The 15051-nt window shown below is 44.5% G+C and overlaps 1 protein-coding gene across 1 annotated transcript; it reads left to right on the top strand.

Moving 5' to 3' along the window:
* The first annotated feature begins 736 nt into the window (after positions 1-736).
* On the top strand, positions 737-15013 carry LOC310753411 (sodium-dependent proline transporter-like). The gene is made up of 5 exons (XM_083594702.1): positions 737-898; positions 10219-10402; positions 12491-12622; positions 14288-14522; positions 14747-15013. Exons 1-5 carry the CDS (start codon positions 869-871, stop codon positions 14964-14966), a joined length of 801 nt encoding a protein of 266 aa, XP_083450828.1. The 5' UTR covers positions 737-868; the 3' UTR covers positions 14967-15013.
* The last annotated feature ends 38 nt before the right edge of the window (positions 15014-15051 follow it).

Here is a 15051-nt window from a genome sequence, read left to right as displayed (position 1 = left end):
TTCAAATTCCAACTCATTGAAAAGCAACAGATCTCTTGAATGCCACTCCACTGATGATGAAGTAACAACACAGACATAGGACATGGGGATCTGCCTTGTATTGAATAAGACCATTGGTCTGTCAGGTTCAGTGTTTCCTACACTGATTAGGGTTCCAGAGATCATTCCCTCACAGCCTTTCCCAGGAGATGCCAAGGACTGAGCTCTACCACTGAGCTATGGTCCAGTGTCATGTTCCCCAAATAAACCAAGATGACTCTGGGAAATCGTCAAAGTCAGACATGGAAGCAACAGTCCCAGCATCTTGCTTGATCCCCCAGAAACAGGTATTGAGAGGCATAATCACTTGCTTCTGTATACAAAAAGACAAAAAGTCCTGTTAGCCGCTGGCAAGCCTCCTGCTCCAGGCATTTGTCCCCTCTTCACTTACTGCTTGACACAGCCTGCAATCTCCATCTGACTCCGAAGCAGAGCTGTGTGCCAAACAGCCAACCTGCTGCTGCTAGCCCTCCCTGGCAGCTCGCTCTCATTCCGCCTCATTCTCTAGCTAGCTAATGGTAACAACATACTCTGTGCTGGTCCAGAGAGGGACAGAAACATACAGAGAAAGGCAAGGTTTCTCCTGCTCACTTGCTGATCTATTTCTCTGGATGGTTCTTCTGTCTTCCCTATTGTTGCAGAGAGAGAGAGAGACAGAGAAAGAGACGGAGGGAGGGAGGGAGGGAGGGAGGAGAGAGAGAGAGAGAGAGAGAGAGAGAGAGAGAGAGAGAGAGAGAGAGAGAGCATCTCTGGAACAAGTGGAAGAGCCAGAGTGCGAACAAGCGAACTGCAGGGAGGGAGAAGGAGTGCATAGCAACGCGACTCCACGATGAAGAACCAGGAGCACCATCCTCAGAAGGTAAGACGAGGAGGCAGCGAGCAGCTTGTACCGGAGGCACATAATTAGATGCCACAAAAGGGGAAAGTGTGTGTGCGTGTATCAGGGGAAGAGAGCTGTAGCAGGTGCCTTTTTCTGGATGGCAAAACAATCCAGGCTCAGGATTGCACATCCCACAGTCCCTTTATCCTTTCCCCAAGGTAAGGTTGGCAGGGGATGCTTCCTCTGGGACCCAGACCCTTCAGAGTAGCAGGTTGTCTGCTGCTAAAGGTGGAGAGAGACGACACCTTCTGCCCCTGGCAGGACCCCAGGAAGCAGCAGGTGGGGCAGGTGGGAGGCCGGGGGTGGCTGTCTGTCTGTCATTGCACAGCCAGCTCTTCTCACTCTCTTTAATTAGCAAGCGGAGGGGGGGGGGCTGTGCCTATACTTGAGTGCACCCGCTTTTCACCAGCCAGCCTCATCACGCAGGTGTTTCTTTTTCCTCTGGAAGGCAGGTGTTTCCACCAGGGGATGATGCATGCTATATGGCTGGGGGTGGGATTTAGGTAAGGAAGAATTGGGTGGGGAGAGAGAGGATTGCAAGTCCCCTGTAGTGTTTGCATCAGTGCCTGTCCTCCCACTGCATCCTATGTGCAACAGGTGCTAAAAGGGAAAGAGTGCCCAGGAAGACAGGCTAGAGAGGTTCGCATCGGACATGGCTGGAGCAGGAAACCAGGTCAGGTCTATCGAGCCCCTCTTTGCTTCTTTCCATATCCGCTCCCTCTCGGATTGCATCACCTGGCTGGCTCCTCCCTCTTTCCCCCTGGGAAGCCTTCTTCTGGCAGTGATTCTTTTCCCCTTTCCCCTCCCAACTTTTGCATCACCCAGGCAGAATCTCTTACATAAGCATGTCGGTGTGGCATAGTGGTTAGAGTGCCAGGTAGGACCTGAAAGAGCAGGGTTCAAATCCTCACTCAGCCACAAAGGTCACTTGGGGCCAGTTACAGCCTAGGGTTGCTGTGAGAATAAAATGGAGTGGGAGTGGACCATGTGCTGTATGCCACCCTGGGATATGCATGTATTAATGTTTATTCATTTATTTATTATCCTTCCCCACATCTCCCACTTCTAACTCCACTGTTAGCTGTTCCAAGACATTTTGCAGCAAATGGAGATGGAGCAGCAAATAGCACCCAGTGCCCCCTACCCCGGTTCAAGGCCAGCCAAGTTATTTTGGGCCTTGAGGCAGAAAATCCCACAAGACTCCAACTACCATTCAGAGTGCGCTCTCTGAGAAAGTTCGTAAGATTTGCAGGGATAGGTAGTCTATAAGCAAAGCCATCCATCCTGCTAGCAGGGGTGGACTTTGGTAATATTTTGTAATATGACGTCCTGTGTGAGGCCAACATTTGGCACCCCAAAATGGATCTTCTCAGTTTTGAGCCCCCTTGGCTCGGCACCACCCTAAATCTGGTGCTAGTGCTAGTCTTTGGACTAAAAGGCTCTCACATCGCGGCAGGTAGCAGGCAAAGCAATTTTTTTAAAAAAACAAGTTACAACCGCCAAGAAAACCCCCTAATTAAAATGCGCAATGAAACAATTTAATCAAAACATTAGAATAAAAATCCACAGTCAAAATGCACAATAAAGCAATCCCATTAACACAGCAGCAGAAGATTCAAGTCAGGAGCTGTGGGGAATACTTGTCTAAATGGGGATTTGCTATGATTTTGCTGAATAAGTGAGCCTTGTTTTGCTCTAGTGACTTTCAAGGTGGCTTCCTGCCGCCTCTAGTCCAAGTCCCCACCTCCCATCCCAAATTTTGAGAGAAATGAAAAACAATTTGTTTCTGGGCTAGTGGTGCTGGATAAGTAGGTGAAAGTACCACCATTTCACCAAATAATGAGCCTTCACCAGCACAGAGTGGTGGAGATGCCATGCAGCCTCAGCCAATTGATCTGAACACCTCTGAGAGGCATGAACTTATCTAATCCCCAGGACACTTACTTGTGTCTGCTTTCCCCCCAACTTTTGTGTGTGGCACGCACACTGACGGGGTTCAGACCATAATATCTCAGCAGCTTCAGAACAAGGCAAGGCATTAAACCAGCTTCAAACCGAAGTTTAAAATCATAAGCAGCTGCTCTACAACAGAGCTAAGCCCTCTCTTTTAGGCACATGTGTGCACACATACACACCTCACATAAATGTAACTTAATGCTAAGGTCCCTCTTCTCTCTCCCTGTAATGTGTAGCTGAGGAAATGAAAGATATGGCATCATTACACTGTGCTAATGTAGAGTAAGGGGAGGCTACTACATATCACATCTGGTTCCAACCAGATCTGAAGTCAAGGTCTACAAAATGGGACACTCCCAAAAACTGTGGAGAAAAATATTCATTTTGAAGTGTTTCGGGGGGGGGGTGTCTGTTGATTTCTCCAGCTGCCAGCTTGTGACTCAGATGTGGCACAGATGCATTTCTTAAAGTGAGGGATTTTCTCTCTCTCCTGTAACTCAGTGTTCTTGAGTGTGATGTGGAACTGATGACCTAAATCAGTAAAATAAAGGCTTTTGTGGGGCTTACACACACTCTAATAAATGTTTTTCGTATTCCAAAAGGCGGTCTATCACATTTATCTGGTGTGTATTGGAATAATAACATTTGTCCTTTTTGCCTTTTTACCACAATAGTCACCATATACTTTCTTTTTTTATATATGCAAAGCTAGCTTATCCATTGTTCCTTCATTTATCTGAACTATTTCCCACCCTCCTGCTCTGATTCTGCCCTTGTTTTTTCTGCTCTGAACTATTTCTGTTTGAGGATGCCTTCATAGAATACCTAGCTGTCCAAAGGACAGGAGAAGGGAATGGCAGAAAGCTGTTAAAAATTTCCTGCTGAGGAACCTGTGCTGGAGTCTCTCAGTCTCCCAGCAGAGTTTGGCATTATAGATTAACCACAATGCTTAAACTTTGCAGCCTGGGAAGAAAAGCTTCTTGCCTCAATTTGTTGTTCCAAGCGATGGTGTGTGTGATTGATTTTTTTCTCTCTTCAGGAACAGAAGGCTGCCTAAGAAAAATTAAAAGCAAAGATGCTCAGAATGCCACCAAGATTCTAAAGAAAGCACCAGATTGTAGCACGGAGAGACAAACATGTCACTCCAAAGTATAACAGTGATCATACTCAGTGGAAAGTGGCCTTGGCCAAAAAATGGGGTAGGGCCTTTGTCAGAATGAACTTTAGGCTGATTCATATAACTTCAGTTGTGGGATAACCCTTCATTAACCCTTCCTGGTGCTCAATTTGTAGAAAGCCAGGTAGTAGAAACTGCTCTCAGGTATTAGACATATGTACTCTACATATGCTCAGAGGCATACTCTTTCTTCAGACATCCCATGGCATAGTATATAGGTTCCAGGAATGAGCCATATCACTATGGCCTTCCTGGACAGAGATAGCCTGGCCACTGGTAACTGCACCATATGTGGCTGCCCTTGGGTCCAACTAGTGCAGAACACAACAGCCGTACTGTTGATGGGGGCATCTGGCCGAGAACCTGTGACACCATAGTTAAAACAGCTGCACTGGCTGCCCATCTGCTACAGAGCCAGGGTCAAGATCCTTGTATTAATTTACAAAGCCAGCCTGAACCACTTAGGTCCAGGGTACGTCAGGAATCACCTGAACTGTTATATCCCAGCTCAGTCACTGAGCTCATTGCAGGGGCATTGTTGGTCGTTCCTCAAATGTATGAGGCCTTCTTGATAACAACAAGAAATAAAGCCTTTCATGTCATTGGCTCAGTCCTGTGGAACACTCTGCCACTAGAGATTCAGCTGGTGCCTTCTGTTCCAACTTTTCAACACCTGCTGAAAACTTTTCTATTTCGCTAGGCTTATGCAGTCAATTAAGAATACATCTTTCCACATTGGTTAATTGATTTCTGTTTTTAACATTTTAATATGCTTTTTACTGTATTGTTTTGTGTATTTTTGTTGTAAGCCAACTTGATATATATATTTTTACAAAATAGCTGCATATAAATAAACAAATAAAGGGATCCCTGGCTAAAATTCAAGCTCTGTGGGCACCCTTCCCCTCTCCCATCTTAATTAAGTACATATTTGGCAAACAAGTTCCCTTGAGTCCAAAAGTGTGTGCAAGTGACTATAAGCTGTGATGTGGACATTTTCACACAGTAATTTATGTATGTGGCTGGATATCACAATAAACACTAGTCCGTTAACTGCCTTCCTCATACCATGCCTCTGCTTTGCTTTGGGGCAGTTAAAAAAAAAGAGAGAGCCAAGTATTGTATAGGTTGATTCATTGCACCTGAGATACTGACACTGAGAAGAAAACAATAACCAAGGACCAAGCTTAGAGTCTTCTTACTCATAGTAGTCTCATAGATGATGAAGGGCATTTAGACAAAAGAGAGTATGGCAGGAGGCGGGTAGAAGGGAGAGATTAAGCAATCAAAGGTAAATAGTTTGGACCATAATGTGGGCTGAAAATGGGGTTTAAGAGAATCTATTAGAGAACTAACATTCTAAAGATTACTAGTTAACATTGATTTCATGCCAAGCAGGTGCTAGAAAAAAACCCTAAAGGATTTTGACTTATTTAATGAACATGTTTCCGAAAAGAAAGGCATTTATTTTTATTTTCAAAAAACCCTCCAAAAAAGAAGTGTTCTGGAAAGTGTAAGGTTTTATTTTATTCAGACAGCACAGAATGTAATATATATATGTATTTAGAAAAGTATTACAATGCCTGCTGAAATGATTTTTTTTAATTTCAGCTATTTATATACTGCTTAATCACCGAAGTATAAAATGGTACCTCGGGTTACATACGCTTCAGGTTACATATGCTTCAGGTTACAGACTCCACTAACCCAGAAATATTACCTCGGGTTAAGAACTTTGCTTCAGGATGAGAACAGAAATCGTGCAGAGGCGGCGCAACAGCAGCAAGAGGCCCCATTAGCTAAAGTGGTGCTTCAGGTTAAGAACAGTTTCAGGTTAAGAACAGATCTCCAGAATGAATTAAGTTCTTAACCCGAGGTACCACTGTATAAGTGATGTACATAAAGATTACAAAAGTAATTCCGTGGATAAAATCAGTTAAAATTGTTCGTAAAACAGAAAACTTCCTTAAAATTTACTGCTTTAAGTGCATACACACACGTATGCACACACAGACACTATTATTATATTAATAGAAAAAAGTCATAATAGTTTCCTTGTACACCTTACTCAGCTAAGCATTTTTAAAATACATTTGCCGCTTATTTTAAAGGCAATTTCCCACCCCAACTTGCTTTAGAACACAGATCTATTGCACCCAGCTAGTTTGTCCTACTTTCTCTGTGTGCTGCCCCACTCCTTTTTCTTACAAGGGAATGACTGCAAGATCTAATTGCTTCAGCAAAAATCCTGGTAAAATATAAGCCGTTACTGCAAGAGGTTTAGAAACTGGAGGTTTACATTGTGTAATGGTGAGACTTAGGCTGTGTACACATGGATACCATTTACTCCAACTTCAGTGCACTCCCACTACTGGAACAGTGAAACTGAGTACACAAGATATTGGCTGAAACCCATCTGTATCCTGCAGTTTCTTGAGAAATTCTCTTGTTCAGTGCATTTCCCCTTAAACCACCTTCCTCCTGATTTGAAAATATAAGCTGTGGTTAAGCTGAGATATTGTACATCTGAGATAGCCATTGAACATGCACTGATGGTAGCCCATGTGCAGATGACCTCTTCATCAAATAGGACAGGCAAACTTGGCGCTCCAGATGTTTTGGGACTACAACTCCCATCATCCCTAGCTAACAGGACCAGTGGTCAGGGATGATGGGAGTTGTAGTCCCAAGCATAGCTGTCACCATTTCCCCTTTTTTAAGGGAAATTCCCTTATTCCGAATAGGATTCCTCGCAAGAAAAGGGAAAAGTTGACAGCTATGGTCCCAAGACATCTGGAGGGCCAAGTTTGCCTATGCCTGAAATAGGAGTTCAGTGCAGGGAAACTAAATCAGATAATGGGCATGGGTAAAGACATGGTTTGAAGCTCCATTGACCCCGAATTAGGTGATCATTCTGATCTGGTTGGGGCTGCAATCTCCTGAATGATTGCATAGACACTTTTTGAAGTTTCCTGGATCCTGCACTGCTCCTGGGTGCCCTCAGTGACCATAAGCGCTTTTCAGCATAATTGGCTGATGCACCAGTTGTGTTCCTAGCTGGAGAAGACCTGGCCGGTTCTTCATGCCCCTGTTATGCCCAGTTTAGATCATTGTAACCTGTTCCATACATGGCTGGCTGCCTTTCCAAAGTACTTGAAAGCTTAAGTTGCTTCAAAATGCAGCTGCCTTGGTATGATGCTTTGTCATCCCAGTGATACTCCAGTTGTACCAACATGAATTTTGGTTCCAGGCTTAATTTGAAGACTTAACCTTAAGGCCTTAAATGATCTGGAGCCAGCTTGATTTAAGGACTGCCTTCTTCCTTTTGCTCATGCTCAAGCACTCTGTTCAACTGCCACTCTGTTGGTAGTCCTCCTGCTGTCTGAAATTTGGCAGGTGGTGACACAAGATGGCTTTTCTGACGGCGGAGCCTAGACTGTGGAATGACCTCCCCAGAAAGAGCCATATGGCTACCTCACTTGCTCACCTTTCAGTGAGAAGCTAAAATGTGGCTTTTTCAAGGAAGCTTTCGGTCTGTATTAATTTTATCTTGTAGCTTAACATTGCTAATATATTTTAGATTTTAAAATGCTGTATTGTAAATCACTTTGACAGCCTTTGGGAGGATTAATGGCATATAAATGTGTTCAGTGAACAGATGAATGGCTATTATGGTGCCTGGAAAAATATACAGTGCCATGAAGGGCATTTTTAGTAGATTTTCCCTGGTTATATTCATTTCTACAGATGTTGTCCCTGTCCTGTCCATATAGTTACTTTCTGCTTTGATGTGTTAGGTCTAGATGATTATAAATGTAAGTGTGTATGTGAGAAAGCGAGTGTACATGATAATGTACTTGTCCACATGAGTTACAGATATGTCATGTACATACATAGGCATCTTTTGCACTAAGATATATAGAAGTTTCTCTGGGTATCATGTTCATATATGTGCCATGAAGCCTTGGGCCAGTCACCATCTCTTAATCTAACCTTAGCAGAACCATGTACACCACCTTGAGATCCTTGGAAGACAGAGGTGGTATATAAATGCAATAAAGAAATAAAAATATATAATTGCATCTATGAGGTCTGTATATGGATACACATGTTATTCACATGTGTGTGATATTAGCTTGCCCACGTACAGACATGTTTGTATGGCTGGGTCTGAGCAGCGATATGTGTGCATGTAAGTGCAAGAGCATGTAAACATATGGCAGGTAAATCTGTGCTTCATTATTTCCTCAACAACTAACACTTTCTTCACTTGTCTCCATGGAAACTGAACAAGAGGAGCATTGCTACAACTGTAGCCTATTGTGGGAGAGGAAAGGGCAGCTATTGGAGGGAAAAAAGGAGAACCAACGTTTAATTTGGGCCAGTGCTCACCAGTGCTCTGGCTGTTTTCAAGGAACATATGAATTAATAATAAAGATCAAAGAGTTCTCCTGAGTTTCGGCAAGTGAATCTTTCAATCGCTGCTGGGTAGCCAGAGCTTGTCCCCTCATGTCAAGGATTTTAAGGGAGAGCTTTCAAGTCAGAGTGTGTGGTTTCCATATAGGGTTGAGCCCCGTCACCTCTCTTTTTATGAAATTAAGAACCAGATGCAGGCAGCTTCATGCGTTGGGAAAATATATTTGGAAGCCATGTCAAGGGAGGATCATTTTTAAGTCAGACTAGTTCAGCCAGTGTCTTAGCTAGGCAGGCAGTTCTTAAATGAGGCAATGGAAGCCAGAGAGATGATGGGTTGCTGTTTTTTAACTTGGCAAACCAAAGAGGGTTTGTTGGGCCAGAGCAGAGGTAGTCAATGTACTCATTGTATGTTGTATGCTCCAGGAGTTATGAGACTCCAATTCCCATCAGCCTCAGTCAACTAGATCAGTGGTCAGGGATGATGGGAGTTGGAGTCCAACAACGTCTGAGGGCACTATGTTAGCTATCGCTGGCCCAGGGGTGTGATTCAGGTGCAATAGGGGCTAAGTTAATCCCTGACAAACATCATGCAAGCTGGGAGAGCAGGACTGGACATGGAGAAGTGGTGTAGCTCTATGCCAGAGCACAAGCTTTGCATGATGAGGATCTCAGTTTCAATTGCTAGCATCTCCAAATACGGCTGGGGAAAACGTCTGTTAGAACCGAACCTCCAGAGAGCGTAGTCAGTGTAGAGTAGACCATGTGGTGCTCTCCAGATGATGTTGGAGTCTACCTCCATCAACTCTAGCTGCCATGGCCAGTGATTAGGAAAGATGGGAACTGCAGTCCCAACAATAACCGGAGGTCACAAATGGGCTGGCTCTGTATAAAGCAACTGTTATGTACTGAGTTGAATAGGATCCAAACTGCAGCAGTCTGATTGGTCCTAGAACAATAGGATCCAAAAGGCAGCAGTCTGATTGGTCCTAGAACAATAGGATTCAGAATGCAGCAGTCTGATTGGTCCTAGAACAATGCAGCAGTATGATTGGTTGGCAGGAACCACCCAATCATGCTCCAGATAGAAGTGAATCCACAACCTGATTGGCTTACAGTAGAATTCCGGAATTAGCCAATCATGTGCAGCCCATTGTGTAAATAATGTATATAAAGCAGATACTTTGAGGGGACTTTCATTCATTCCTCCTCACCACTATGAGCTGAATAAAGAGCATGAAATCACTTTGCGACTCTGAGTATATTTCAGCAACAGCTCCTGCTGTGGACTTCTGAGGCTGAGAAGATGGACTTCACTCAGCTCATGACAGATGCAAGTCTTTCCTTGCAGCTCCCATCAGCCCCAAGCAGTATGGGCAGCCATGATGAAAGCTACGGTCACTCAGTGGCAGATCTCTTGGTGTTTCAAATTTCAGGGGTACCCTGTGTGACGCCAAAATTCGGAGCCCCTCCACCTCTTAGGCTCCCCAGAGGGCACCCCTGAGGCACCATGCCCCGTGCGACTGAACCAGTCGTGCTCCCCTAAGTTTGCTGTAGTCCAATAACATGGAGGCCCAAAGGTTGCCCACCCCTGTGTGTGTATATTACAGACATATACCACCATCTAGCTTCTATCAACCCTTTTCTTTAAAAAAATAATAATTTCCCCTTGCTCTCTGAAGTTTCCCTTGCATTTCTTTCTGTCTTCTTCCAACAACCTTGTCTTTAATTCCTCACTTCTTCCCCTTGTCAGCCAGTGATTCCAGACTTGCTAATGACTCCAAGCGATCAAGGAGATGGTGACCTGGAGATTGAGTACCCTGAAGACAGAGGGAATTGGACAGGCAAGCTGGATTTCCTTTTGTCCTGTATTGGATACTGTGTTGGACTGGGGAACGTCTGGAGGTTTCCATACCGTGCTTACACAAATGGAGGAGGTAAGCCCTGGGCTTTTCTTACTAGGGCTTTTGTGGGCTCCTGCCACATCCTGTGCTGGAGGGTTGCATCTCTATATTGAAAACTGACAATAGAAAACTGGCGTCAGGTAGGAGGTGTGTGTGCATGCAACTCCCACAGTAGCAGCTGCAATGCAGGCATGGCCCAGAAGGACTCCCCAATGCTGCTGCTTTGCCTGTAGCCACAACCAACTTCAGGAAACACACCAAGCAGATACCTGATTTCCAGCATCAGCTTCAGCTTGGAGTCACAAACGACTGTGCTAATCCCCTGGGTTGGATGTGCATTTGCTCTTGGCTGGTGCACAAGCACCCTGGGGACACTGCTGAGTTACTGTCTCTCTGCAGCTTGCAAGACATTGATCTGGTAGGTGGGAGCCTACACTGCCCACCCCAAATGACAGGCACACCTGCATCTCTGAAATGCAGGGCAGGGGGGGTGGAGTGCTTTTTTTTTCTTTTTCAAAAAAGACAGACACCAGGGACACAAGTGATATTGAAGTGGTATCTAAAGAATATCTGCCTAGGCTATGGTCCCTTTAATTTTTACAAAACCAAAATGGGGACGGGGTGATCACTACAAAAACTGCCAGAAAGTCGACACCTAAACATGCAAAACTCAAATTCCTGTAGTTCACTCCAGCTCAGTGCTGGATGAAAAGGCACAGGTCCCAAGATTGTGTATCCTATTCATGGGTGCTAGTCCTCTGTGACCCATTTCGTATACCCCTATAATGTCCTGGGATATACAACTAAGGACACATTTATCAAGGGGCTGGCTGCCATGCCATATGAACTGTTTACTCTTAAGCAGGCTTCAGCATGATGCCAGGCACCTCTGTCAAATGTCCTGTGTGTTTCCGAAAGCAACGCTGATGAATCAGTAGGAGGCATACATCCTTCTGAGTCAGAGCATAGTGCAGCTTGCATGAATTCAGGATGTGAAAGGGCAGCACACTCCTGGAGATACCATCTTCTCCCCTGGGGAGAAAAGCAACAACAACAAGAAGATTCTAACCATTCACTGTAAATCTTTATCAGTGTTTTGCTTATGCCATAGGGGTGTCGGTCCCAGAAAGCTGACAGAATTCAGAGGAATAATTTGATTTTGCTTAGCTGAATCTTCTGGTTAGTGTTTGATGAATAGTGTCTTCAGATTGCTTTTCTAAGAATGGTGGGTGGAATTGTTTTTCTTTGACAAAATTGGCTGGCTTTCAGTAGAGTAGAAACTGAACCCTTTGAATTGACAGAAAATCTTGTGAATCTCAGACAGCTGCCAAAAATGCAAATTTGAAAATATGTGCCATGTAGATAGTCTTTGACGTTTTAGGTTTTTTTCCCCATTTTAATCCACTGATTAGGATACTATGGGGATTTAATTGAGTTCTTGGCTGAACCACAGTCATTCCAGTGATCTTGTCAAGTCATTTAGATTCAGCTTTCACCTTAAAGTCCTTCCTCTAAGTCCCCCAGATCATCTCAGTTTCCTATTACTGTACCTATTTCCTCATCTTTGTAACCACAGATGCTAAGGAATGATTCTTGACCTTCTGCAAGCAAAGCATGTGCTCTATCACTGAACTATGGTTCCATCACAAGCAAGTTATTATGATAGGATGTACCTCCAATACTGGAGTCATAGCGTTCTCAGATAGCAACATGGGCATTTGCACATACATTTAAAGTAACTGGAAATCAAGGGAGCTATTGTAGACTTGGCGTTGCTCAGGCATGCAAGGTTTTTTTTGCAGTATCCACACAATAACACCAAAATACCATCCCGTTCTCCCCATTCTCATTCTCACTTAATCCACATTTACTGTTTCCAGTTTTTGTTTTAACCTATTGGGTTTTCCATAGAAATGTTCAATCTAGATTAAAGTTGCAGCCTGCACTGTAGATCCTACATTGAGCTGGTGTTGCATTAGATGACCTCCAAGATCCCTTTACCACAATGAATCTATGCTACATAGGGAAGTTATATAACAAGGTGCTCACATTTAACTGTGCTCCTTGCCCAACATCCAGTCATGCCCCCTGTGCCTTGTGTCACAATTTTCTATCCTACAGGGGCATTCCTTGTTCCTTATTTCATCATGCTGGCGATCTGTGGGATTCCCATCTTCTTCATGGAGCTGTCGCTGGGCCAGTTCTCCAGCTTGGGGCCTCTTGCTGTTTGGAAGATAAGCCCTCTGTTTAAAGGTATGTGTGCATGCAAGGCAGTTCTCAGCTTCCTTGATGTTTCTGTCTCCCTCTCTTCTGCTGAGAACTATAAAACCAGGGTCCGTTGTGTCAGGAGCAAAAAGGCATAGCAGCAGCTGTTGCCACTGTCTCCGCTCATCATGGAGCAAACGTAGAACATAGGAGTCTATGGGTGTGAATGGATGGTACACAAAGGGATCAGTAAAGCTGAATGGTGAGAGGCACAGAGAAGGTAGCCTTCTCTCTCTCTCTCTCTCTCTCTCTCTCTCTCTCTCTCTCTCTCTCTCTCGTTGTTTCAGAGTTTTAATGGTCCAGTCTCAAGCTCCGAGTTGCATAAGAAACAACCCCAATGAGGCCAGTGTTTTCACATGGCTTGTGTGCTTTTAAATGCAACAGGGTACACTAGAGATGGTGACAAATGTGACAGCCAGGATGAAAATTACTGGTGTGGATAGTTATGAACGGATAGGGATGCTTGAGGAATCAGTCCCTTGCAAATTCCAGTACAGGCAGACACAATCCACACCTCCCAGATGAATGTGCAGATTGGAATGCAGCTATCCCTTGGGATATAGAAATGTGTAGTTTGAGACAAAATATATTTAGGGTGCTTCCAGACTGGTGTTTACAATGGTAACTCGGGTTACAGACGCTTCAGGTTACAGACTCCGCTAACCCAGAAATATTACCTTGGGTTAAAAACTTTGCTTCAGGATGAGAACAGAAATCGTGCTCCGCCGGGGCAGTGGCAGCAGGAGGCCCCATTAGCTAAAGTGCTACCTCAGGTTAAGAACAGTTTCAGGTTAAGAACAGACCTCCAGAACGAATTAAGTTCTTAACCCGAGGTACCACTGTAGTGTGGTGTTGGTGTGTCTCACGTATACACGTTTTTTGCAGTATCCAGCCTGTATTCCTCCCCCCTCCCCTGGCATGGCATTTAATCCAGATTTACCCTTTCCAGGAAGAAGAAGTAAAACAAGCACCTGTTTGCAATATCTTAATAACCTGCTTGCATATTAACTCCCCTCCTCAAAATCTGGAAGCAACCTTAGCAATGCATAGAGGTAGCCACCAACTGGATGGCTTCTAAAGAGGATTAGACACATTCAAGAAGGACATTGCTATTAGCCACAGTGGCTATGTACTGCCTCCCCGTAGGAGGCAGTATGCCTCTGAATACTAATTGCAGGAAACTGCAGGAGGGGAGAGCTCTGTTGTGCTCGACTCCTGCTTGCAAGATTCTCAAAGGCATCTGGTTGGTCACTGTGAAAATAGGATGTGGCCTAGATAGCAGAGCTATTTTCATGTACTTATGTAATTTGTGAGAAAATGTGTCTAAATGTAAATTTTAGTTTGGATTTCTTTTTTAAATGTAGATTAATTCAGAAATAGGGCAAAATGGATTTATGAATGTAGACATGCAAAACTGACATGGACCAGGAATAGGCTGGTTCTTCCATCCTCTGTGCATAATCATGTAACCAAAGCAAATGAAGCTTTCTTCTCCAGTGGTCAAGTGCCAGCCTATGTGGTTATGGCTGACTCAGATTTTCTGGCATGGAAATGTTCACTATGAACAGTGCAGCATATAAGCAGCACCCAAGGAGCTGTTTGAGTCTTGTTGCCGTTATGTTAATCTGTCTTCCATTTTTGTTCCCTTTTCAGGTGTTGGCATGGCCACAATCCTGATTGTCTGCTTGGTGGCCATTTACTATAACATGATCATCGCCTACGTTCTCTTCTACCTCTTTGCCTCGCTGACAAAAAACTTGCCCTGGCAGTACTGCGGCAACTGGTGGAACACAGACCTGTGCCTGGACCACCACATCATGCGCACGGGGAATGGCACTGTCCCCTTCAACATCTCTAACACTGTCAGCCCAAGTGAGGAATACTGGAGGCAAGTACAATAGGCCAGGGAATGTTTAGGTGACCATTGACGACCATATTGGACTTGATTGACAACTGCACACTCTAAATCAGGGATCCCCAGCCCTTTTGGGGCCCTTGGCCCAATCCAGTTTATGTTCCTAAATTAGGTGGTTTTCTATGGCAGATTTGCCCTCCCTTGTACTAAGAGAGACATGATGCTCCTGTCCATTAACCGCCTCCCTTTTGTCCTAGTCGTTATGTCCTGCACATCCAGGAGAGCTCGGGGATTGGCGATCCTGGGAGGATCCGCTGGAATCTATGCCTGTGTCTTCTCCTCGCCTGGGTCATTGTGTACCTATGTATCCTAAAGGGAGTCAAATCCTCTGGCAAGGTAAAGTATGAATTGGCAGCAGGCACTAGTGTGTTTGAAGCAATGCTTGTTCTGGAATTATTAGCTAAACTCAATGGTTAGCCTCTTCCCCTCCATTGCATTTGCAGTGGCCCAGCCAGTAACCCTCTATACACTGGGGCTTAATGTGTATGAATGGGGGGGGGTG

This window comes from Podarcis filfolensis (genome assembly GCF_964270895.1).
Source record: "Podarcis filfolensis genome assembly, chromosome: 2".
Lineage (NCBI taxonomy): Eukaryota > Metazoa > Chordata > Lepidosauria > Squamata > Lacertidae > Podarcis > Podarcis filfolensis.
The sequence above is the reverse complement of the archived record's forward strand: the minus strand, read 5'-3'. Positions and strand labels throughout refer to the sequence as shown.